This window comes from Branchiostoma floridae, chromosome 3 (assembly GCF_000003815.2).
Source record: "Branchiostoma floridae strain S238N-H82 chromosome 3, Bfl_VNyyK, whole genome shotgun sequence".
Taxonomy (NCBI): Eukaryota; Metazoa; Chordata; class Leptocardii; order Amphioxiformes; family Branchiostomatidae; genus Branchiostoma; species Branchiostoma floridae.
The window spans coordinates 28,092,945-28,119,759 of record NC_049981.1 but is presented as its reverse complement, the minus strand read 5'-3'; the positions used below and the strand labels follow the sequence as shown (position 1 = coordinate 28,119,759).

Below are 26,815 nucleotides of genomic sequence, written 5' to 3'. Positions count from 1 at the left end.
CGGTGGAAGCCATCACCGTTCCGGTGTAATTTGCCGTGACAGTGATTTCGCGGCAGGCTAATGTGTACTTCTTTACAGGCGTGATGCACGGCATCGCGACCAGGGCCAAATGGCTTCCTGTTTTTCCCTGTAACTATCCTCCTCATTTTCTGTCTGCTATGATGCTATCCATCGTTGAGCCAAGTCCTGCCTGGACTGTAGAATGTGGTTGAGCCAAGCCCTGCTCGGACTATAGATTTCTGTTCGTGATACACGATCCCGCCTTATCTTCCACCGCGGGAGGACATGTCACGGTGCAGAGTAAAGAATGGCTTCTTTGCTCCCCCTACAGATAGATAAAGCATTTAAAAGTCAGTTCGACACGGCTACTCATTTGGAAAGGCTTAGGGCCCTGGTTAAAGAGCTGAAAGCAAATTACCTGGATATATCACGTTACCACAACTAACAAACCTGTTCACCAAGCAGACCGGATGGTAATAAGTACCAAGGTGCTCGATGACAGGGATGCGGTTAGAATGCGTTTGGAATTAGCTCTTTTCTACCCTTTAACAAAGGTTGTTTTATGCCTTATAAATTGTGTTTAGCATTTTCTGTGGAAAAATCTGTCCATAGCCACGATGCTTAGGTCATCAAAGGTTTTCGTAACTCTTTTCCATAAGTGTTAGAGTTGCAAAGAATAGATCTAAAAACTAATTCAAATCATTCATGTAAAAAATTTCATGTAAGCAGCTCAATGGTGTTTTAACAAGACAAAGAGTTTTCGGCTGTTCCTCTCTCCTTAGGGTTATGCAAGTCACGAGATCGTACGGCTCCTTGACGTCAGCAATCGGTATATCAATCCTTTCCAACGGTACAGATGAGCTTTCAGTTCAAAATGATATATGCCCTGACCTTATCTTAACAGAGATATGTATACGCATAACTCCAAGTCATCAAAAAAGTATTCATGCAACTTGTGTTCCCTGTCAGAAGATGGAGCATCCTGATCACAGTTGTACTGAAATGGTCGTCGTTCTTACGACTGAGCGCCTCCAGTCAGCATATTTGTTTCACTCTGTCAGGTCATTTATATATGTTCACCATTTATCCCGGTAAACCCTACCGTAGTCTCTCGCATTCAATTCGCATGATCGTTGTCCGAAGCCTCTCCCATTTTGATCGTTATTATTTGGATGTTATGCTGGGTTTTACAACAGACGGCATACCTTTCCACCATTCCGTTCTATTCTGTATAGACATAATCAGAACACTCGATTAACATGCATGATAAATGTATACTTTGTAAAAGCTACTTAGATTGTGTTTATATTACGGAGAAACTACCATAGCAACAGATTGACAAGAGAGATATCCCATGTGACTATAACGTCAACGGAAGAGCCAGAGAAGATACATGTACATGTATGCCTTTCTCCGTTCACGGCGTGCCTTCTCGGCCAATAGCAGCTCGGCAAGTCGAGAGGGGGCGGGGTTTGGGACTATCGCTCCTCATTGACATGTCGATGTCAGATATCTTCTGACATATGAAGCTTTGCACCGAACGCTGCTGGCATTGCTGAGGGAGAACATTGTCATAACGGCTTGTGGGGTGGTACGTACGAACCTCTCTACCTTTCATTATATCATGTTTATCTGTTTTCCCTCTGCTGTTCCGAACATATATAAAAAAATATCAATGCTGTAATTTTTTCTTGAATACATGTTATCAAATCAAATAGCTGCATTATTCCATGCTGTGTGGCTTGAAGTCTGGGCCTACCGGCCGTGTAGCTGAAGATGATCACATTTCAGACACTAGTCTGAAGGCGTCAAGCTGGTGTGCACTTAACGCATATTGCATTACATAAGGTTAATCTTCCAGACCTGACACAAAGTTACGTATCCTCGACTGGCAGATGTTGTAGACAGCTGTTAGTACGTTTGATAATCGCCGAGGCTTGTAAAACTGCTTCAGAAATGGTCATATTCGGTAGAACTACAACGCCTATGTATGTGTGCTCGTGATCTGTCAGTGGATGTATCATAATAACGTGTTGACAAAGTTGTCTTGGTTCGGTTAAAACCGAGCCATATTTTTTTTTTTCATTTAAAGGATAATAAAAACCGAGGTGTTCTACCGGTGCTTTTGCACGGTTTCGTATATCTATATCATTCGTATGCGTCAGGAGAACTCATACCCGTATGCGAGTCATGGAAAGTCATTAAAAAAAGAGAGAAGGTTTTGAAATAGGATTCCTGTCATGCTGTTCATGTCCATAGGTGTATTCGTGGAGAGCATTCCCATATTATAGGATTATTTGTGGATAATGGCATTTCTCCATGTTATTCTTCAGGCATGTTTTATATTCAACAATGTATATTGTAAACATGGAACCACCCATGTCAGGTCGTAGGTTAGCGAATATGCAAGAGTTTATCAGCATAATATTCTATGAGCTCCAAAGTACCTTCATGTTTGTCAAGTTTGCCTTCAACCGGCATTTCTAATCCTAAGGGGCTAAGGTTAATATAATATGTCCAAAACAAATCGGCAAATAATTGGCCAGGAGAGTCAGTTCACACTGACTTGACACCCCCTCTCCTGGATGGCAATTTAGATCCTTTGGTAGCAAAACTCCCCTGGCAAATTATTCAACTATTCCCCGTAGTCACCCTGGTGGGGACTAGGTAGGGGGTGGGAAAATGGACAAGATTGATAGAAGCCTTAGCGGCTTTCTACGGTACTCCAGCATAACGTTTGGTTTTGAGATCATTTGTTTTAAACATGATATGGTCGCGGGCAGGGTGCAAGTAGTGTAGATTCGGCCTCCGTAGCGGCTTTCGGAACTGCAGGAGTCGATTTTGTTCCAGACTTTAGAAAACAGTAGCTCACGAAGGGGTTGACGGATCATCGGGGTTTCTGGTATGTAGATAGCTGATTTCTCCTTGCTCATACTTACGAGCGTAGGTGAACGACCGTATGACGATGGTCCGCATGTATCATTGGAATAGACAAGGTCACGTACGTTATCCCCATATAGCCTGTAATATCAGTAAGGCAACCTTGCTATCATCTAAAAGAATCCTTTTAGTGTGTCGAGAAACGTATCCAACTTCGTGCTGCTTGGTTGAGTAACTCAAGTTTTCAATAAGATGGGTCCGGTAAGCCCAACCTACGTTCTGTCTGTATATTGCTTGGATTTACAGAGTTGATTACGGGCAATATTGAAATTATCCCCCGTGACTACAGGAGATAGGACACATAACGCCTTAAAATGCAGTCGGAAGATTTGTATGGCGTCGATTGAAAACATGCCGGTCTGGAATGGAAAGTTGTAAAAACATCTCTAGAGCCTACTCGATGGTGATGATGGCGTCTTCACGAGTTAATGAAAACTGCAAATCAAATTGTACAGGAGGCACACGTACATAGAGCCGGTGGTAACAAACAGCCGTACATAGAGCCTGTGGTAACAAACAGCCGTACATAGAGCCTGTGGTAACAATAGCCGTACATAGAGCCGGTGGTAACAAACAGCCGTACATAGAGCCGGTGGTAACAAACAGTCGTACATAGAGCCGGTGGTAACAAACAGCCGTACATAGAGCCGGTGGTAACAAACAGACGTACATAGAGCCGGTGGTAACAAACAGTCGTACATAGAGCCGGTGGTAACAAACAGCCGTACATAGAGCCAGTGGTAACAAACAGCCGTACATAGAGCCTGTGGTAACAACCAACCGTACATAGAGCCGGTGGTAACAAACAGCCGTACATAGAGCCTGTGGTAACAAACAGCCGTACATAGAGCCGGTGGTAACAAACAGTTCCCCATACCTCATGTCCGTCCCCGTCAGATGTGGATGCCATTTCGCTGCGATCTGAAACAGATTTATGTAACCCTTGAATTCATGACTGGAATTCAATGCAGAATGTAAAAGTATGACTGAAAAGACAATAAAACATACAAAGGGTAACAAGATCTGTTTTGTCAATTGAATTTGTTGAGTGCTTTTTCGAATCACTCGGTGGCCCAGTAGGATGGGTTGTAGCTGACGTTTCGGCCGAAATATGTAGTTATGTATGTCGTAGATCTAGAGATGAAGATCGGTCAATCTAGCTAGCGACCGACTCTTCAATCACAGTAAACACTAAAAGCCGCGACAAAAATAGTCTCCTGAGAAAGGCCACCAACAAAAGCTCATCATCAACCATTGCATTTGTAGAGTATCTACAGCCATACATCACTGATCCTAGATATTTTAGGATCAGTTGCCAAGCCGCAAAAACCACGTAAAGTCGATTTATAAAAGACAAGCTTTGGAAACTCCATAAATCATGAGAGCGTACGGGGAAAGATAACTTCAGCCTACTAACATGTAAGATGCTTAGATTCTAAAGATTAAATCATACTGCCATTAAAAGGCCTTGGATCGAATTGATAGAACATGGTGGAATAATGAATGCCTTATTCTGTGTATTCAGAACAGAAAGAAACAACACATGTATGTGAAAAGGTTTAAAAAATCATCCGAAAACATCTGTCATCTGTGTTGGTGCGTTGTAGAAAACTTTACCTACCCAACATTAAAGAAAGTGTCGTTGTCATCTTCATCGCAATCAGCAAGCAGATGAGGAAATGTTACATAAAACCTCCAGTACGGGTCTTGCTCATGGTACTAGTATTCATAAGCTATCTGTACAGCCGATTGGGAAGATGTTAATCCACAAAAATGCCTCTATATGGACGAGAGAAGACGCCCCCAAAATCAAATCTTAACAGAGACCAGTTTTCTTTCAAACTTCTTTCCTGGCGTGTTTCTACGAGGCAGAAGGGACCCTGATTTAACACCCTTATGCACAGGGAATAACACGAGAAACTGCTAAATCCGGAGGAAATCAACCAGTCAGCCATAAAAGCTCCTCTTATACATGCAATCAACACTTTCATTTAAGCAAGATTGGTGGTAGCTGTTAGCATTCTGACATTTTTAGACCATATCTTTAGCGGCAATGTTTTATTAATCATCTCACATCCAATACACAACCTACTTCCGACGTTAACGGTATGCTTGTAACCTACCACTCCCAACCATCCCGACCTCTAGCCGACTCCCCCTAACTGATTCCCGACCGATTTCTAAGTCTCTTAAATGTTCTCTCTCATCTCTGTTCGATCTCTCAAAATGATCCATAATGTAATGTAAACTTCTCCGGGAGATCCAATTGGTATCACAGTTGCAGTGAAGCTTTAATTACCACAGCATCTACGGTATTTCTGTGTTTCAGGTTGCGTGCCGTGTTTGGCTCACGCTCTAGTAGTGTAGTCGCCTCGGTTGCAAATGACTTAGGAAAGTTTCATTTATGACTCTGAGTGATTCATATGTAGTGGCGTGGTGACAAATTTGACTTCAAACCACCCCGCGGTCACTGATGGCTTACTCCCAACCACACGTCGACCAGTCCCCGAACCTTTTCAGACCTCCCGACCACCCCCAATACAATTTCAAACACTCTAGAACATTAGGGCCGCACAGCCGACCAGCAGACAGCCAACCACAGTTTACCTTGCTCACAACCAACTCCCAGTCATGGTTGGGGGAGGGCTGATGTGGTCAGGAGGCCATGGTCAGCTGTGTGTAAGATGGGCTTTACTGAGCTCCACTTAATGTGCCGATTTTCGGGCGAAAAATAGATTAGTCAAACTCACTTCGGCGATCTTCACTTCACTTCACCATTAAATAAGACCGAGGGTCGATGATAGTGTGAGCAGGCATAGAATAGATAGACAATCACTATATGGTGATCAATGAAGCGGACACAAGTCCTTCTCTGTGTAATATTTAGGCTTCAGGTGTTGGTTAATCACGTCAAAGCCTGCACACCAGCGTGGGCTTATAAACAACACTCCCACCATAAACCGACGTTATTGGAGTAATTTTGACTACACGACCGATGGTATTTTCACCCTTTTTCATGTACTAGAAATAATGACTTGCGTAAATGTCTAAAGGGGGTGCGGCGGATATGTCTCAGCAAGCGTGTGCTTAAACTCAAATTTCCGTCCCCGTCTCCCTGCCCCACAGTGATACCTGTGGGGATATATCATTACGGTTGAAATAACCACATGTCGATAACCCTGCCCCAAAGGGTCTAACTAACTAAATAGCCCAATCAGCTTCAAAGAGCACACGAATGCACCCATTAGACTCAATTAATTGTTTCTTTTTTTTTAAATAAGAACTGTTGAACAACGAGAATAACACGTTTCAACTGTAACATAAATGACTGTTTAAATCAATCGCAGTATTTTGGTAACTAAGTTACTTACTTTGATTGCAGTTTATTTTGTGTAAAATTAAGTAGATTTTAACATTTGTATAAATAAAACGTATGTCATCCGCATGGTTGCCAAGGTTTAAGGCGAATAAATCATTTATTTATTCATTAATGACTTGGATATTCATTTTTGTCGGTAGAGGCCATTACGGATCAAAGTTGAACGGTAATTTTCAACATAGAAAAATGACTTATCCAGATTCATTCATTGGTTCGTCTTGACTGTCTTATCACGCCATTCTACCAACACGTTTGCAAACACGAGGTAGCTAAACCATAACTTCAATAGACTCTTTAACCCATGTCTTTTTTTGCATAAGCTTAGCCTAATACTAAGTATCATGATCAATCAAATCTCAGCATTGTTGAATTGAATCAGGGCTAAGGCAAAAAGTAGGAAAGCAGCTTCTGCTTAGCGCGTCGTCGATGAGGTTGACATTGGAAGTACATTTATCTCCTAGTAGCTGGCGTGTCGTCATGGTCCGAAACAATCTCCACCAAATGGAGATTGTTTGGGCCCATATCTACCCGCCTGCCACTGGTACATCTGCTTGTACAGGAACTGTCATCTTTGTCACGCCCCGTATTGCCAAGGAAGGGGCAAATTTCTTAAACTGTGCCATATCACATACTAGACAAGATAAGCTTTATTAACACGACAAAAAGTACAGTATTATATGTGTGCGCTTTTGCAGCAAAGGGTTTTAATTAAGCATGCCTGTGAATCAAGCAGTATAACTGTCCAATACTGAGTAACCCTAATTAATCTGTCATGTGCATGGTATGTGTACGTGTGTTAACAGCATGTGCTCGTTAGAGATCGCTAGAGACCTAGCAGCATCTCATGATCATAGTTAAATATTCAAAGGAAATAGAGCTTGCCGGGAGGTAGTCTGTCCCATCAGCTGGTGACTTTTCAATCTTCTTATCACAAATAGGCAGAGCTGTCACACTTACTTTGCTTATGATCAAAGGAAGTATTGGAGTGGCTACTTAATGGCCTCGAACTCTGACCTCACGTGGCTCAAGCTTTTGGTCAGCCACGATCCGCACAGGCTGTGTTCGTCAAGTTGCCCTATTCAATCAGAAAACTTGTACTGTAGTAGTCTTCTTCGCAGACCTCTGGAGTGGAGGCGTTTTTTATTCTGGGGAAGCGATTTTCAAAATGGGTTTTCTATGCTAGGAAAGGGAATTCTTGGTGTGCCCAAAAAAATAGACGCCGCTGCAGAAGACTGCGAATTACTTTAGCTTTAACTTCTGGTTCTAAGACTTCCTGACCTCCGGCTGATCTGTAGGCAGGTCCCGCTAGTTTCATTATTGTTACGAAAACCTCGTGTGGGAGTAGACACCGATAGAGCGGAAGATATTCCCGGGAGGCAAGCGGCGTGTGCACCGATGTCGCTCCTCCATGATTGGCAGCAACTGTATCTCATGTGTCTTAAGTGTCTGCCTGGAGCTTTCCACCCTCGCAGCTTTTGAAGGTGATAATCAGCTTGGCGATAAAGAATATAGAAGCAGGACCGAGCCTTGCAGCTACTGTGAGCATTTCCCTGTACACACCCACGCACACGCGCGGAGTAACTTGACTGTCCTCCTGTTGGAATCCTTTCGTAGATTTGGAGCTTTAATCTTTGGGGATTTATAACAGGCCAAATGGAAATACGTCTTATTTTGACAGTTCCGCTAAATCGGTATAAGAACATCATTCTAGTGAAGTTAGGGTTGACACTAGAATAATCATGATGTGACAAGAAATATTACACATATTATACTACTGCATATATAAGAAGATATATACCTTTGTAGCACCCGATGGAATTATTATATTTCAGCCATACATAGTATGGTGAAATATATTGTATTCGTAATGTTTCTTCTTTCTTTCTTTCTTCTTCTTCTTCTTTCTCCTGTCAAATCTTCAAAGTGATTCATCTCCGCCGTTCCTGGACCGAATGATCTGAAATTTGGCACAGGGGTAGAATGGGCCAATACCTTGATGCATTTTTCTCAGTTTTTTCATATCTGCCTCTAAAATGATTTTATTGAGATTTTTTGGTCAATTTTAGACCAAAACTGTATATTTTGGCCCCTGTACCCTGGTATTACAACCAAATGAGCTGAAATTTGACAGAGATGTGCCTTGATAATGCCCCCATATAAATTCGATAACACTTTTGGTGTACAGTACAACAAAATGTTTATTTTTGCGATTTTTTGACCAATTTTTGACCAAAAAAGGACACTTTTGGCCCCTGTTCCCTGGTATTACAACCAAATGAGCTGAAATTTGACAGAAATGTGCCTTGATAATGCCCCCATATAAATTCAATAACACTTTTGGTGTACAGTACAACAAAATGCTTTTTTTTGCGATTTTTTGACCAATTTTTGACCAAAAAAGGACACTTTTGGCTCCTGTACCTTGGTATTGCAACCGAATGAGCTGAAATTTGACACAGATGTGCCTTGATAATCCCTTCATATAAATTCAATAACACTTTTGGTGTACAGTACAACAAAATGTTTATTTTTGCGATTTTTTGACCAATTTTTGACCAAAAAAGGACACTTTTGGCCCCTGTTCCCTGGTATTACAACCAAATGAGCTGAAATTTGACAGAAATGTGCCTTGATAATGCCCCCATATAAATTCAATAACACTTTTGGTGTACAGTACAACAAAATGCTTTTTTTTTGCGATTTTTTGACCAATTTTTGACCAAAAAAGGACACTTTTGGCTCCTGTACCTTGGTATTGCAACCGAATGAGCTGAAATTTGACACAGATGTGCCTTGATAATCCCTTCATATAAATTCAATAACACTTTTGGTGTACAGTGTAACAAAATGCTTATTTTTGCGATTTTTGGCCAATTTTTGACCAAAAAAGGACACTTTTGGCTCCTGTACCCTGGTATTACAATTAAATGACCTGAAATTTGGTATAGATAGGCATTAGATACTTGGTAACAAGATTCAAGTAAAATTTTTGACATAAACAACTTTAAAATGATTAATTTTGGCACTTTTCTGAGGGGAAATTTGTTTTCTTTTGGCCTCCTGACGTGACCTTCCGTGACCCCGCACAGAGCCACACCTGTGCGCGTTAGCCGGAGAGTTAATTGAATCAAAGACCTAGCCAATCAGCGAAGAGGAGGCCAAAGGCTAATTAATATTCATAAGCGGGGCCTCATGATCCCGCATATAGTTTCCTATCCACACTGCGCACTCATTGGATCATCCTTCATATGTGATTAAGTTATGGGGATAGCGCCGAAGTCGCGCGGCGAAGACGGAACCCTTGCCAGCTGTACACGAATATAAAGGAGGGTGGGTGGGTGGGTCGGTTTCTGACAAATCCCCTCCTCGGGAAAACCCTGTTTCCCATCAAATCTCCCTCCAGCTGTTACTTCCTGGGTCGACCTCACCACGCGCTCCTCGGCGTTGCGGATGAATCCAACAAGAGGCAGTAGGGTGATCATCCCTTGTACTTATATGGTTGTGAGAATCATGTGATTCAGGATCAACCAATGAGCGCACAGTGAAGATAGTTTCCTATCCACACTGCGCACTCATTGGATCATCCTTCATATGTGATTAAGTTATGGGGATAGCGCCGAAGTCGCTTACCTTCACCTTATCCCCATGCTAACTTGTTACTTCATAAATCTACACATTCTCTAACTCCTATACTTTACCCCCTTCCTTATCATTGAAGTTCTCTCTACTTCAACATTTCACATCTCTTACCCCCTCCCTTATTCTCCATTTTCTCTCTACCTCACCTTCTCACGTAACTTCAAACACCCTCTCTTATCTTACCCCTTTCACCCATTCTAATAAAACTCGAAAGGCGTCCACTCTTTCTTTCTTTCTTTCGGTAACAAATTACGAACCTATAGATTATTCAAGACTATTTATAAAGAAGAAGAATATCTGATGGTGAAAAACATACAGCACAGAGTAGCTATCACTAAACTCCGGATTAGTTGCCACAAGTTACATATCGAAACTGGAAGGCACAACCGCACCCCTCTGCAGCATAGAGTCTGCCAATTTTGTGATCTACAACATGTAGAAGATGAACAGCATTTTATTTTACACTGTAAATTGTACCATAATGAACGGATTGTGCTTTATGAATATATCAGAAAAGAGTTCCCATATTTTGAACATCTTAATGCAACGGATAAATTTCTATTTTTGATGCGCCTAGACAAACCCTGTATATCAAACATTATATGTTCTTATATCTACACCTGTACAAAGAAGCGAGAAGATGTCGACCATCCTGTTAGCTTAGTACCTTCAACTAGTTAAATTGTATCCTGTTGTTTTTTTCATATGTTTGTTATTCTGTTATCAGTCATGCCTGTTATCAGTGACCTGTACCTAGCCCGTCGAGGCATGAATGTACAATAAAGGTCTTTCATTCATTCATATTCCCTCATTTCACTGGCCTCAAAACCGTCGAAGTAATCAAAGAATTTCCCCCTTGTCCGTCAAGATATCTCATCTGACATATACTCTCACATTCATTCTTCCGAAACGAGCAAAACCTGCCATTTTCTCGCCATGAACAACCGTCCTCTGCAGGGCGACACTCTGCCACCAAACTCAGTTTTGCACCCTCACAGTGCCAGCAACCACCAGGCACGAATAACTAGAGGCCCGCACATGCGCGCTGATTCCTTCGCCAGGATGCAAACGCACCATGTACAAAGATTCTTTATTCACCGGTACCCCGTCTTTAACCACTTTAGAGTGACCACAAACATCCCAGCCCAAACCACTGGACCCCAATACACGAGTGCCGTTTCCGAGCATGAAACTCCCATCATACGCGATTAGAGGCTCCCTGACCGCCACTAGTCACGCAGTGATCGCACACTAACACTGAGTGCAGCAAACACGACGCACGAACGACCAGAAACCCACACATGCGCGCCATTTCCTTTCTGTGAAAACGCCCGCTATGTGCAAAGGACGCAGACTCTCTGACTCACGCTACTCCTATGAGTCCCACTAAGTACCCACTAACAATGCAGCCAACGCCCAGCACCATCAGCAGCCCGCACACGCGTACCATTTTCTCCCTGTGAAAACACCCGCCGTGTGCGATCAGACTCTCTGACCAACGCTACTCAGCAATTGCACACTATCAACCGTGCAGCCAATACCAAGCACAAACGACCAGATCTAGAAACTCGCATGACATCTTCTTCCTATGAAACACCCGTCATGCGCGGAAAAACTCTCTGATCAACGCTACTCAATGATCGCATACTAACAGAGCAGCAAACACCAAGCACAAACAATCCGTGGCCCGCACATGCGTGCCATTTTCTTTCCGGACTCTGGAAACACCCGCCACGTGCGGAAAGACTCTCTGAACAACGCCACTCAGTGAACTCACACTAACCATGCAGCAAACACCGAGCACAGCCGATCAGCGGCCCAAACATGCGTTCCCTTTTCTTCTTGTCAAAACACCCGCCAAGTGCGGAAATACTCTCTGACCAACGGCACCGCTACTCAGTGATCGCACACTAACAGTGCAAGAAACACCAAGCACAAACGATCAGAGGCCCTCACCTGCCACCTGCATGCCCTTTTTTCCCTATGAACACACCTGCCATTCGCGGGAAAACTCTCTGATCAACGCTACTCAGTAATCGCACCCTAACAGTGCAACAAACCCCGAGCACAAATGACCAGAGGCCCGCCCATGCGCGCCATTTCACCCCTATGAAAACACCCGGCATGCGCTGAAAGACTCTGACCAACTTTACTCATTGATCGCACACTAACAGTGCAACAAACACCAAGCACAATCGGAAGCCCGCACATACACGCCATTTCATTCCTGTGAAAACACCCACAATGTGCGGAAAGACTCTCTGATCCACGCTACTCAGTGATCGCACACTAACAGTGCAGCAAACACCAAGCACAATCAGAAGCCCGCACCTACACGCCATTTCATTCCTGTGAAAACACCCACAATGTGCGGAAAGACTCTCTGATCAACGCTACTCAGTGATCGCACACTAACAGTGCAGCAAACACCAAGCACAATCAGAAGCCCGCACCTACACGCCATTTCATTCCTGTGAAAACACCCACAATGTGCGGAAAGACTCTCTGATCAACGCTACTCAGTGATCGCACACTAACAGTGCAGCAAACACCAAGCACAATCGGAAGCCCGCACATACACGCCATTTCATTCCTGTGAAAACACCCGCCATGTGCGGAAAGACTCTCTGATCAACGCTACTCAGTGATCGCACCCTAACAGTGCAGCAAACACCGAGCACCAACAATTAGAGGCTCGCACCTGCGCGTCGCTTCATTCCTGTGAAAACAGCCGCCATATGCGGAAAGACTCTCCGATCAACGCTACTCAGTGATCGCACACAGTAACAGTGCAACAAACACCGAGCACAATCAGAAGCCCGCACATGCGCACCGTTTCATTTCTGTGAAAACCCCCGCCATGTGCGAAAAGACTCTCCGATCAACGCTACTCAATGATCGCACCCTAACTGTGCAGCCAACACCGAGTACAATCAGAAGCCCGCACATGCACGTCGTTTCATTCCTGTGAAAACACCCACCATGTGCGGAAAAACTCTCTGATCAACGCTACTCAGTGATCGCACACTAACAGTGCAACAAACACCGGGCACCTACGATCAGAAGCCCGCACATGCACGTCGTTTCATTTCTGTGAAAACACCCGCCATGTGCGGAAAGACTCTCCGATCAACACTACTCAGTGATTGCACACTAACAGTGCAGCAAACACCGAGCACCAACCATCAGAGGCCCGCACCTGCGCGCCGTTCCATTCCTATGGCTATGAAAACACCCGCCATGTGCGGAAAGACTCTCTGATCAACGCTACTCAGTGATCGCACACTAACAGTGCAACAAACACCGAGCACAATCAGAAGCCCGCACATGCGCACCGTTTCATTTCTGTGAAAACACCCGCCATGTGCGGAAAGACTCTCCGATCAACGCTACTCAGTGATCGCACACTAACTGTGCAGCCAACACCGAGTACAATCAGAAGCCCGCACATGCACGTCGTTTCATTCCTGTGAAAACACCCGCCATGTGCGGAAAGACTCTCTGATCAACGCTACTCAGTGATCGCACACTAACAGTGACAACAAACACCGTGCACCAACGATCAGAAGCCCGCACATGCGCGCCGTTCCATTCCTATGGCTATGAAAACACCCGCCATGTGCGGAAAGACTCTCTGATCAACGCTACTCAGTGATTGCACACAAACAGTGCAGCAAACACCGAGCACCAACCATCAGAGGCCCGCACATGCGCGCCGTTCCATTCCTATGGCTATGAAAACACCCGCCATGTGCGGAAAGACTCTCTGATCAACGCTACTCAGTGATCGCACACGAACAGTGCAGCAAACACCGAGCACAATCAGAAGCCCGCACATGCGCGCCGTTTCATTTCTGTGAAAACACCCGCCATGTGCGGAAAGACTCTCCGATCAACGCTACTCAGTGATCGCACCCTAACAGTGCATCAAACACCAAGCACCAACGATCGGAGGCCCGCACATGCGCGCCGTTTCACCCCCATGAAAACACCCGCCATGCGCGGAAAAACTCTCTGATCAACGTTACTCAGTGATCGCACACTAACAGTGCACCAAACACCAAGCACAAACGATCAGAGGCCCGCACATGCGCGCCGTTTCACCAGCTGAAAAGAAAACACGCCAACACGAAACCTCTCCGGACCTCGCTACTCGGTGTTCTCACGGTATAAAAGAACCATCAAACACCAAGCAGGAGCGACCGAGAACGATCCGTACATGCGCTGTTTTCTCCAAAATATAGTACAAAACGGACCAAAACACACCTTCTTTCCTCGTGATTTAAGGAGACTCCCCTCAGCGATAGAAACTGCCAACGCTGCTGCCAGGCTGTGGTTCCTTAGACGACTGCATTCCTTAATAGTCCAGGTCTGTGTCGCCGTCACTGTGTCAACACAAGCAAAACTTTACAAACAACAACGGTAAAAGAAAATATCCCTAATTAGAGGGAAACCAAACACTTCAAAACAGCAACAACAGACATAAAGACAAAATATCTGAGGGGAATCCCGCCTCAAATCGATGTCACCAAAAACGTGCACGCCTCCCTGAAAAAACCAAAGCCGTGCGCTCCATGACGGCTGTCGTCTAGTGTCGATGCCGCGAAGAACTGCCGTATGTGTTGAGAATGCTCGGCTTGCTGGCTCCAACGCTCTGTCGCAGCTTGCTGCACCTCGGTCGCGATGTGGTAGTCACCTTCCTCGGCACAGGAGAGCTGGAAACCGGGCTGATCTGCTAAGAAAACAACACGTTTAGAACACAAGTATCAACTAAAGACAAAGCAAATACAAATCAAGCACGAGCGAACCGAGCGAAAGCCCGACACCAAAGATATGCAAAACAACACGTGTACACATCAACCACCCCAAACCATTGTTCCCAGGAAAACATAATTGGACAAAAAACACAAACGTTTGTTACCGCATTTTCGCCCCAAACCTGCCGTATCTTTAACATCCGACGTTTCGACCCGCCAGGTAGGACTCTTCCGCCCTTTCAATATGTGAAGAGGCCGCCAAAAGTCTGTCAGAGCTTGCTGCATCTCAGTCGCGCTGTGGTAGTCGCCTTCCTCGGCCTGGGAGAGCTGGAATCCGGGCTGAGCTGCTAAGAAAACAACACGTTCAGACCACAAATTCTGAACCTACAGTAAAGCAGCTAAACCCAACTCGAGCATTCACCCGCCACGCTGGCACACACCTCACGTGGTCACAAAAGGGGATCCTGTCACGAGTTTCCCTCCCTTCCTAAGAACAAAACCTCCTACGTTCCGTTCCAAACAAAAGATAATGAAATTCCCACCCAGTCAACTAAGGCAAACAAATGCAAATCAAACAGTAAAAACCGGGAGAAAACCCGACACCAAAGATATGCAAAACAACACGTGAACAACGACACCCCAAACGAGTGTCCCAGAAAAACAGAATTCGACACATACAACAACGTACGTTACCGCATTTTCCACCCAAACCTGCCATATCTCAGCCATCCTGAAGTTTTCCCCCCACTATGTGGGACTCGTCCGTCCTTTCGCTACGTGGAGATGGTCTGCCCAAGGTCTGCCGGAGCTTCTGGCTCCATCGCCCCGCCGTTACTTGCTGCACAGCTGAACCTCAGAAATTGTCTTCCTCCGTCAAACTGGAGTCTATGCTGCCTCCCTGTGTGCTTATCGACAAAATACCCAGTCAACTAAAAGCAAACAAATGCAAATCAAGCACGTGCAAACCAGGCGAAAGCTCGACACCAAAGATATGCAAAACAACACGTGAACAAAACGGCACACAAACCATTGTTCCCAGAAAAGCAGAATTCGACAAATACCACAACGTATGTTACCGCATTTTCCACCCAAACCTGCCGTATATCCACCGTCCTGAAATTTGACCCCACTAGGTAGAACACTAGGGCTCTTCCGTCCTTTCGATGCGTGGAGAGGGTCTGCCCAAGGTCCGCCGGAGCTTCTGGATCCCTCGCCCCGCCGTTACTTGCTGCACAGCCGAACCTCCGAAGTTGTCTTCCTCCCACTGGTAATCCGGAGTCTAGGCTGCAACACTGCGTGCTCCTCGGACACAAAACCCGCCCGGCGGCGAGAAACGTGGTCGTGAAACCGCAAGCGGCGGAGACCTGGTCGCCCATCGCCAGGCGACCTCGGCGTTGCGGATGAATCCAACAAGAGGCAGTAGGGTGATCATCCCTTGTACTTATATGGTTGTGAGAATCATGTGATTCAGGATCAACCAATGAGCGCACAGTGAAGATAGCAGTGTTCCCGCCAGGGGGAGCGAAGCCCGCCTAAGGCTCTCGCATTTTAGACTATTCAGAAGGCTTTATATTGTATCAGTTCTTAGGGGCATATGTATGATAATCGCAGCAGTCACTTAACTTCTCTTCAGGAGTTTAGCGTAACACTATTTCAGGTCAAACCGTCAAAGGCAACTAAAAACAAACTTTAACGTTACTGAGTTCAACAGTACTTATAACTTGTTATCCGAAGTTGAAACGCTAGCGATGGTATTTTCGCTGCGCTGTTAGCTCCGTGCGACTGTTGTTGACGGTCTTATAACGGTATATTTTGCACCCCTGTACCCTGGTATGAGTAACATTTGGTATAGATAGGCATAAGATAGTTGGTAAAATGATCCAAGTGAAATTTTTGGCATAAAGTACTGTAAAAGGCTTAATTACAGCACTTTTTTGGGGGGAAATTGGTTTTCTTTCGTTCTCCATGCCATGACCTTTCGGACGTTCACCCCACAGAGCCGACATCTGCACCTGCGTCTAGCCGGCAGGAAGAGTTAATTCAATTAATGGTTCAGCCAATCAGCGAAGAGGAAAGCGAAGGCTAATTAATATTCATAAGCGGGACCACACAATACGTTAACTTGAAGACTCAGGCCGTACAGACTTCTCGCCAGGATTTTTGCAAAGCGTCGGACAGGGGTCCGGGGGCCGCCGAATGTCCCTGGCGGGGTCCAGGGGCAGGGCCACTGTGGGGGGGACCCAGGTGGGCGAAGCCCCCCCCCCCCCCCGGAAGCTCTTGCATTTTAGACTATTGAGAAGGCTTCTTTTATCAGTTTTTTTTTAGGGCCATATCTACGATAATCGTAGCAGTCACTTACTTCTCTTCAGCAGTTTGACTTTAAAATATTTCGGGTCAAAGCTTCAAAGACAACTAAAACCTCATAAACAACAAACTTTATTTAGCTCAACAGTATACAAAAATATTGTACGGGTTGCCATCCTTAGTTGCAGCGCTTATTTATAGCGCTAGTATCTTCGCTGCGCCGTTAGCCGCCATGCGACTTTTGTTGATGGTTTGATATCCCTACGTCACCGCCTCGCTGATATTCCCACGGACATGTTTCAAGACAAATACCCAGCAAAAAATACTGTTCTGCGTCAAATTCTATTCTATAAAACATGTGGGACTCAGTGTTACAGTCTAAATATTTTGTAGAAGCACCGCTGTAGGAAAGAAGGTCCAAGCAATGTAAAACATCACGTAGCATGAAGTTCGCTGTAAATTGGCACACAGCACATGACTGTTTGAAACTCTAAGTCTAATCAACAGCCGTGTTTGATTGATAGCCGGCGGTCCTTTGATGAAGTCGGCGAAAGGTGCGTTAGTTAGAAAATCTGCGTTTAGTTTTGATACGTAATTATAAGTTAGACAGTGGCGAGAATGATTATTTTCTCTTCAGAATTATTTGAACTTAATTGTACATCTAAACAATTGGCTTACCTGTGCAATGTTTATATGATTAATGATCAGTGTACTGAAATCATGTGTAACGTATGGCTCCTAGTCAATAGATCAGCATTTTCTCTATAGTGACCACCTGTCTATAGTGGCCACATTTCCTAGTGCTGTTGTTGTTTGACATAAACTTTGAACATTTAAATTGTAAGTAACTTTAAACTGCCAGAGTTTCAGCCCAATAAAACACTCTCAGCGCCAGGGTATGAACAGACTGACCAGACAGACGAAAATAAATCCTCGAACAAGGTTCAATCGTATCTTCCGGGTCTGGCAGGAAGTTGTTAAACTAAAATAAGAATAGGCTCGATGGCTGATTGCATACAAAGTAAAACAGTTTAACAGTTTTACAGCTTGAAGAAAACAAACGCTCCTACAGTACCTGCACCTGCTTGATAATTATTAAATCGCATGCCCTACTTGAATAAAAAAAAGTTCACTGCAATAATAAATGTACCCACATCACAAGGAGCTTATACTTTTTTAAACTTACACCTAGTTATCGTACTGAAAATTGTTAATGACATTACATGAAGTCATTCAACAATTTTCAGTCATGATGAAAATTTTCTGAATGGAAGGTGTGATTATTGTCATTTTCTGAAAAATAGAAGCAAGCTCTGTTTTTACCTGGAATCAATTCACAATACCAGTCCACTTTGGGGGATAATGTACTGTTAAGAGGATGTTCCATTTTTGCCCAGGGGTGATTTGGAACAGTCCAATGTTGCGTGGGAAGGGGTATGGCTGAAATATGCTGTATTTGCTCTTAAGCAAATGTCGGCCTTTCTAGTGTATTATGAATTTATAGACTTCATGTAAGGAGTGATCTGGCTGCTCCCCGGCTATGCACCAGAATCGCCCCGATGGACCAGACTATTAATGAGCCGTGAAGATAGCGACAAGGGGCTCGTTACAGGATTCCGCCCTAAGCCTGACTCACTCGGAGGGCACTAAGGGTAATCCCTGGGTTTGATGAGATTTGCAAGTGGCAAGTCCACCTGGGCAATCATTGTCACACTGTACGCGTTCGGCTGGGTGTTGGAGGAGAAGGTTTACGTAGTACTTTTCCCATAAGTGAACACACGCCTTTGCAATAACTACATTGTATGTTTGTTTATTTACGTATAAAACACACCAGCAGGTAGTTTCCAGGAGGCTGCTTGTTTTCCCGCTCTCCCGGTGCTCTCTCTGCGACGTCAATTTGACAGAGCGCTTATATTGTATAGAAAAGATTAATCTTTTACGCTTTATAAGCTTTGCTGTCGTTTCAGTCACAAATGTATGTTGTATGCTATATTCTGTATGAAAGCAAAGGTTACACACACCCGTTTTTGGTCGCAGCTGTGACAGCGCAGCGCCATCGCCGTCTTGGTGGACAGGGAGCCTTAATCAAAGATTACAATCCATGTTTTAGAAACCATGTGTACTGCACTACTACCCTTTGTATCTATATACCTGTACTTAGCCCGATAGGGCATGAATGTGCAATAAAGGCTATTATTATTAATATCAACTATTAATAGGCCAGGCTTGTGCCACGTTTTTGTGCCAATAATTGAATTTGTCGACTTGACGCTGTGGACGTCAGTGCCTATGCCGCCCTCGATTTGCCCAAATATGTTCATTTAGTTCGCTCTAGCTCACCCACCACCTTTCCTGCACTTAAATTCCCTCTCCACTACTCCTTGGCCTCCAGAACCGTAGATATCTGAGTCCTGTCGACAGGTTGGTGGCTTGGTTATTGCACAAGAATGTAGCTCCTTCTTGGCCGTTAACGGCCCCTCATCCCATGGGTGGATTCAAACTATACATCATGGAAGTAGGTTCATCTCTGACGGGGATATATCACTGTCTTTGTCGGGATCTATGTGCTCACAGCTCGCTGTAATATGGTCATTTGGATTTTTTTATTGGCATGTCAGAAGGCAATTCGGTCCTGATGATGCAGTGTAGTGACAGCCTTAAAAATCGACACGCCTATTAACATGGTGGCGCCATGTCATGAGAGGCTAATCATTATAAATGTATTCGTAGGCGATCGCTCAAGCCTCACCCAATGTGTCAGGGACGGTTTTCAGGCGAAAAATGCGCGCGACCCTCTGTCGATCTTAAAATCGGCCGACCTTCAAGCGATCGCGAAGTACGCCCGAAGATGGTCGACAATGTCTACCATATGCCCCTTACTCAAGTTGTGTTGCTGTTCAGCTTAAAGTAGTATATGCAATTCAACTTTACTTTGCGTCAGCTTAACACTAGTTCCCTCATGTAATCATTTTTTAAGCCTACTGAAAGTGCACATCTAATCATATCAGGTAGAATGCATTTGCCTTGGCCCTGCTGCTGCACATTTGAACTTTACCGCCATCAGGTCTGCAATTGCATTCCCCTTCACCGCACTGGCTAATGGCATCCGCAGGCAGTTATACGACTATCTGTATTCAAAAGCGTTCGTTCAATTTACAGGAAATTCACATTTCATATTTCATTCCGAATTATGTTTGTTGTTGTGCTTCTTCATTCCAAAGGAGCACAAATAAAACAATTAGGCTGAAGACACTTGTACTGAGTTCCTATTAGTGACGTACATTTAATACACGAAAGTTACTTGCATAGAATCATCTTATGCACCTGGTAATGAGTTGGTTGACGCACGCGTGCCTCTCGTCAATATACTTAAATTTTTGGCAGCAGTACTTCAAACACCAACAAGTTATTTTTCACAGGCGAGCACTTAGGCCAAACGGGTTCTCTTTGTCAATTTCACTTGCTTCGAGAATACATTAAAGCTGGCTTATTGCATACGTACAACATTATTCACTAAAACCGAAGCAAGTTGGCACGTCAGGCTTTCGGTTCATACAGATGAGCATTCTAAGCCCGCGGAATAATCCGATGATATGGAATGGATTGTGATCTTCAGGGTATATCAAGCTGACACCGTTCTAACCTTTGCGTGAGAATTTCTTTAAAAATACGCATCATGCATGTGCATATAGTTACCCTAGGGTCTCCCAGTCACCAACTAATTGCATCCAGAAGCTTAACTGTGGCTGCCATTTGAGCTACAGGGACATCACAGTGAAAATGATAACGATTACAGATAATTCAGACAATTTCTTGATTTACATTTAGTCGACATTGCCGCTTTATCTCATAGTTACTTTATGCATCTCCTCAGCAAATGTCGAACACATCTAGTTTTGGTCATAGCTTGTCCTTTATGTATACGTCTTGTCTGTCGCTATACATCACATCACCACCAGAAGCCAGCAATACTCCAGATATCAGTTCTTGATATTTAAGTATATCAATAAATAGATAAACAGTATTTGAGCCACTACACATAAACGTTGATTCAACATACTTTTTACAGCACCAATGTCGTCAAACTCAATCTACAATACAGTCACCCCTCGGTTCATTCATCAGGTGGCGCCACTTGTATGTTCTTCCACGGGACTCTGTCATTCACGGAAAACATTTCCTCTTCAAGCTATTTCTGGTGTGCCATTGAATGTCAAAAAAGGGGAAATGGCAAAGTGCAGCCTTGAAGGAACATTCTATGCAACGTCGGAAAGCACTATCGAGACCCATCACTGTGCATCGGCCCCATCGATCCACTCATTGGCATTGAACAAAGTAAAATGGCACTCGACAACTTTCCAATCATATTCCACCCACGATTTTCCGAATGCCTTTGACCGGACAAGAGTTAGTGACGCTATTATGCAGGTTATAGTACGCATGCACTTGCGTCACATCGCTCAAGTGACCTCTCGTCGTATTCTAAGCACAGCTATTTCAACATTAATAACAAATCGCTAAAACTTGATAAAATGATCCTCGAATAGACTACCCTAGCTGATATCGTTGCATATCATAGGAAAGAGCATATTTTTACATGCACATTGTGTGTTTCATTGCAGAACTCTTGGGCCTTCGAGAAAGATCTACAAGAGGTAAAGAGCCAGCATCCTGTTTCCAAAACCACCTCCTGTGGACAAATCTAACATGTCACTTCAAACACGCTGCCAAGCATTTCGTTGTATCCGGAGAGTAGCTTCGGGAAGTGGCTGAATTTCTATTTTGCTAAAAGCATTCCTTGACGTCAAAAACACCCGTACCAAACACGTGCTCCTGCGATGCTCATTAACGGAAAGTATTAAAATTGTTTCTTTTTTTATACAAAGCCCCCAAAATTCATTTGATTTCAGCACTTCTGACAAGTCAATCGTTTTTTCGTTGCCTGCCTAAATTTGCTAGCCTTTGTCAAAAGTCATGGGTGCTGTGGAGGCAACTGTAGAGAACTCTACCGACATGGCGGATCTGTTGGCGTCGCTGGTGCTGCCTGCTGGCGTGGGCAGCCTGATGAACTTCAGCGAAGAAGAGGCTGGATATGTACAGTCTGACTATGGAGACTTCGCCGCCGTCCACTCGTCCTACAAGCAGTCCACAGTCGTCATGGTCATCTACATCCTGATGTACGCCGCCATCTTTGTCCTTTGCGTGTGCGGGAACACCAGCGTGCTCTACATGATCCTCAGGACGCCCAAAGCTAGAGGTGTCGTCACCAACTTCTTCATCATGAACCTGGCGACTGGAGACCTTGTGCTGGGACTCGTCAACCTCCCTTTTACACTCGTCACCTACATATATGTTGGTAAGTAAAATCTACTTGTACAGTACGTACTACAATTTATACTTTATTTTCAAACCATTATCCTAAGCCGTATTACATGAGGGTGCGACATTGTTACATACGATTGAACCAGTACTGTCCAAGAACAGCGAAAATTTGAACACGCAAGATGGAACTTCGGAAGATGAGCCTGGCTGGCAATGAATAGACAATGAATAGACACTTTTTCACCCTTGACCAGTATACAATACAAAATGCAATAAAATTCAGGATAGTCTCCGTTGAATATGTTGGATGTTTGGACAAGGTTGCTTCAGAGCTTTGTTTACTGCAGACGATGTTTTTCCGGCACAATGTTTTGAGACTATAGACAGAATATTTCTATATCAGTGAACATGACCTTATACGACACGTCATTTCGGAGTGCTAATTAAATCTGTATTCCTCCATTCATCTACAGAGGACATGTTCGGAGACGCCCTGTGTAAGCTGGTTCCCTTCCTGAGAGGAATCCTCGTCTGTACCTCCATCTTCACGGTCACCGCCATTGCCTTCGAGCGGTGAGTACCTGTGCAAGTACGACTGTGTTCCTAATGTGAAACAGACGGTGTTTATACGAAATGAAACTATTAATATCATAAAGGTACGTTGGTGGATTACATATCAAGCACGCTAGCTGACGTTACGTTAGCTCGGAGTTGTGGTTTACCAAGCTCTGGTAGGACAGTGGTTTGTGATCCTTAAGGGGGGCATCTGTGCGGTGCGTCGGCGGCGTCGCTGGATTTGTGTTACGCACAAAACCAATGTAGAAGCGTGGAATGTCACATCATACAAATTGTATGACAATATGAAAACAACAAAGCATACAAAGGGTAAAAAGACCCGTTTTTAATCACGATAGAATTCGTTGAGATGCCATCAACGTGCCGAAGCTTCAATGAGATACTTCTTACGATACCGTGTGGTAGGCCACGTATACGCACGTGTCCTAGGCAGTCAGTGAGATGGTCGCAACTTTGATGATAACGATTCTAATTATGTGTGCAATGGAAACAGCAAGAGGCAATATGTATAATCAAGGAGTCTCTGAAGTATCTATATGCCACCGTCTGATGGAGTTAGCACGCACAGTGGGGTGCACTCAACACTTTCTTGAAAACAGCGTCTTGGCGATTACCAAAGGAAAAATCAATCTTTTGCTGATATCTCCAAGATAGATCGGAACTGGGTTTATCAGAGCCAATTATGTGGCATCATTTCGATGTGACAGAAACACGATAGCCTGGGGTGCTGGTATTACAACTCATTACTGCAGAGCCTAGCCTCTTGAGATCTATCTCAGGAACACAACAGCACTCGCCCTGTTAATGATGGCGTTTCCATAACGACCTGTACGCAGACTCCCGCAGCTGTACCCAGCAATTATAAACTCCTCAATAGCAAGCTGTATTCAATTTTAGCACAAATCATTTTCCATCAATGGATCAATCTTTTTCATCACTAGGTTTGAGATATACCGATATATCGCACATTTTGTGTGAGTTGTCAGAGATTAATAGTCCTCCGACATAGCCACTTAATACATCAACACTTACGCTGAATTGCTTTATCTACTAGGGAAAGGATGTACAACTGTAGAGCACCGTGAGTGTATCGGAAGGTGATTGATGTTAAGGCTGGGTGAAGAACTAACTCTCGTGCATATGGGACCTTTTTTAAAAGGCGTGTGCATGGCCTCCTTCGGTCTATATTGACCATGGTAAAATTCTAATTGATATCAGTCCGAAAGCGCCGACTGTGGCTGAACAGTCCTATACATGTAGTAGGTAAAGCATAGGCTTACGAAATCGCGCTCAAAGCGGCTCAGCAAGAATTTGTGGGACCCATATTACCGTAGAAAATGGTTTTACATATTTCCTTTCTCTTTGTGCGAGGTACTATTGCACTCAATGCCCCCACAAAGAATACCCGAAGGTAAATTAAATGTACTTCCAACCGTAACCGCATGGGGGCGCGACTGACACGTGGACACTGACTAAGGCTACGTCACGAAACTGACCTGTGTATTCTTTTTGCTTTGCAGATACTACCTGGTTGTCTACCCGACGGAGGAGAAGATCTCCATCAGGACGGCCACCCGTGCCATCATGTCCATCTGGGTCGTGGCTGTGTTCATCAACATGCCTATAGCCATGGTGCACCGCAGCGAAGTGTACGGCGGTCAGCACATCTGTGCCCAGTACTGGCCGGCCGACACGCTACGCCGCGTCTACACCTGCTTCAAGCTCATCACCTGCTACGCCTTACCCCTCATCGCCAACGCCCTGCTCAACTACGTCATCGTCATGAACATCTGGATCCGCCCGCCAGTCAAGAGCAGGAACCCGTCGCCCAACAGACTGCGGGCGGTGAAGATCCTGGCAGCCACTACCGTCATCTTCGGGCTGTCCTGGCTGCCGCTCCACGTCTGCGCGCTGTTGGAAGACTTCGGCTTCCTGTCGTGGAGCCAGCGTGAGAGCATGCACCACTACGTCTACCCCGTGGCGATGTGGATGGCGCTGGCCAACACCTGCGTCAACCCCGTGGTGTACGGCGCTCTGAACAACAACCTGCGGGAGTCCTACCGTAACGCCACCAACCCCGGCCACACGCCGCTGCTGCTCGCCGCCTCCCGCACACCCAGGCCCACACACACGCCAAGGATCAACGAACACGTCCATATCGAGCTGAAAGAACTCCGGTAAATCTACAAAGCAAGAACTGATCATTTAGACATTGCTATAGGGACAGCATGGGCAGGGTTTTGGGCATTACACCGATGTGTGCTGCCGTAGCGAAGTGATCGGCCACCCTTTTGACAAAATTGCTACACAAAGTTCGCAGTCCGTCGCTGGCTTCTTTTTTTGCCAACGATTTCACAGATCACTCGAAGAATTCCATGAAAAATGTTTTGCTTGTGTGTGTGTTTTGTTGTTTTTCAAACCATACTTTTACATTGTGTATCATCTTCCAATTATGAAATCAAGGGTCACAAAAATACAAATTTTATCACTCATGGGTCGCTCGTCGACCGCCGTCTAGCGAAAACGACCTGGAGTTGCTAACTAATTTAGATTGCACAATCATTGTTTGTTTTGTTTGCGAACTTTTGTGCAATACTGTGATATAACGTGAAACGTACTTCAGGGAAAATAAACATAGGTAGCTCTTTCTTGAATGTTATACTTTACTTGCCGTTCTGTGCCAGTATCTCCTCAGTAGAGGGCATTTAACTGATTAAGTGGTTTTAGTTCCTGTACCAGTGACGTATTGTGTGTTTTTCGTGGCTCCTGTACTGGAAAAGAGTTATTGTTATTTGACTGTAATTTGAAAAATGTTGTTCTTGGGTTATTGTGTACATTTCTGTTACGTGAGAACATAGCTCTGTAAGCGCGGTTAAACCACAAAAATATGCCCGACAATCACCAACAAATTAATGAATAAGGCATAATGTGAAAATGAAATAGAGACATCACATTATGTAGTATCGCATTACATCATAATATATCATATGTCACATTGAATCTCGTGCCATAAGCGCATAATTGTCCTTTCAATATTCTTCAATGTTTTCCATAAAAAAATAAGAATATTCAACAGTTCTACTCTGTAGATTTAATTTGCGTTTTTAGCGTGATAAATGCTAAAAGCGTGGTGTGACTTTTGAATTTTTTTCCATTTGATGATTCTGGTTGTGACGCTCAAATTGTTAGTAGTTATTAATTGTAAAATGCTACAACTTTTTTGGTGTTGTTTGATGTCATAACTATAAGTAACGTGTTGTAATCTATAGTTCATAGACAAAAGCCATACACATTCGTCGCAGAATTACACACAATGTATATGTAGATATGTACACTATAAACTGGAATTTGTAAAATGCATCACAACCATTATGAAATATATCTATCAAAGATATAAGCTAGAATATGTCAAAATCTATAGAGATATGTGGAGTAAAAAGAGAACGCTTATTTATATATATATCAAAGATATAAACTAGAATATGTCAAAATCTATATAGATATGTGGAGTAAAAAGAGAACGCTTATTTTGTGTTAATTGTCTAAGGAGAATAAAGGAATGTATATATTTTACTTTCTTTCTTTCTTTGTCTTCTTATTTTTGGCTATTGTTCTATATTTCAATCGTAGTGATGACCGATCTTGACTGTCCGTCTGGATTAGCAGTTCAGCCAATGAGAGAATAGCAATTAGCACTTAAGCTAATGAGAGGATGACATTTCGCAATTCATCCAATGAGGGACTAGCTTGATGTCCGTCAGATTTCAAAATGTTTCTATTTTGCATGTCTACGTTTTGACAGAGGCAGAATGAGGGTGATCGGCTAAGTCACAGAATGAATAACGAAGTTCAAAATTCAAAGTACAAAACTAAGTGTTTTTTTATACCCCCCCCCCCC

At 44.1% G+C, this 26,815-nt stretch overlaps 2 protein-coding genes across 5 annotated transcripts; one reads left to right on the top strand and one right to left on the bottom strand.

Moving 5' to 3' along the window:
* Positions 1-1,530: 1,530 nt before the first annotated feature.
* Positions 1,531-25,236, top strand: LOC118412260 (neuropeptide FF receptor 2-like). Its single transcript, XM_035814992.1, has 4 exons — positions 1,531-1,591; positions 21,642-22,375; positions 22,815-22,914; positions 24,438-25,236. The coding sequence occupies exons 2-4, from the start codon at positions 21,994-21,996 to the stop codon at positions 25,096-25,098; spliced, it is 1,143 nt and encodes a 380-aa protein (XP_035670885.1). The 5' UTR covers positions 1,531-1,591; positions 21,642-21,993; the 3' UTR covers positions 25,099-25,236.
* Positions 14,316-16,040, bottom strand: LOC118412261. Of its 4 annotated transcripts, none has more exons than XM_035814993.1 (3): positions 15,409-16,040; positions 14,880-15,059; positions 14,316-14,690 (listed from the first exon to the last, which is right to left on the bottom strand). In XM_035814993.1, exons 1-3 carry the CDS (start codon positions 15,431-15,433, stop codon positions 14,473-14,475), a joined length of 423 nt encoding a protein of 140 aa, XP_035670886.1. In that variant the 5' UTR covers positions 15,434-16,040; the 3' UTR covers positions 14,316-14,472. The 4 variants fall into 4 exon arrangements, 3 of the variants coding, with proteins under 3 accessions (XP_035670886.1, XP_035670888.1, XP_035670887.1); XM_035814995.1 differs by having other exon boundaries at positions 14,898-15,059; XM_035814994.1 differs by having other exon boundaries at positions 15,427-16,040.
* Positions 25,237-26,815: the final 1,579 nt, after the last annotated feature.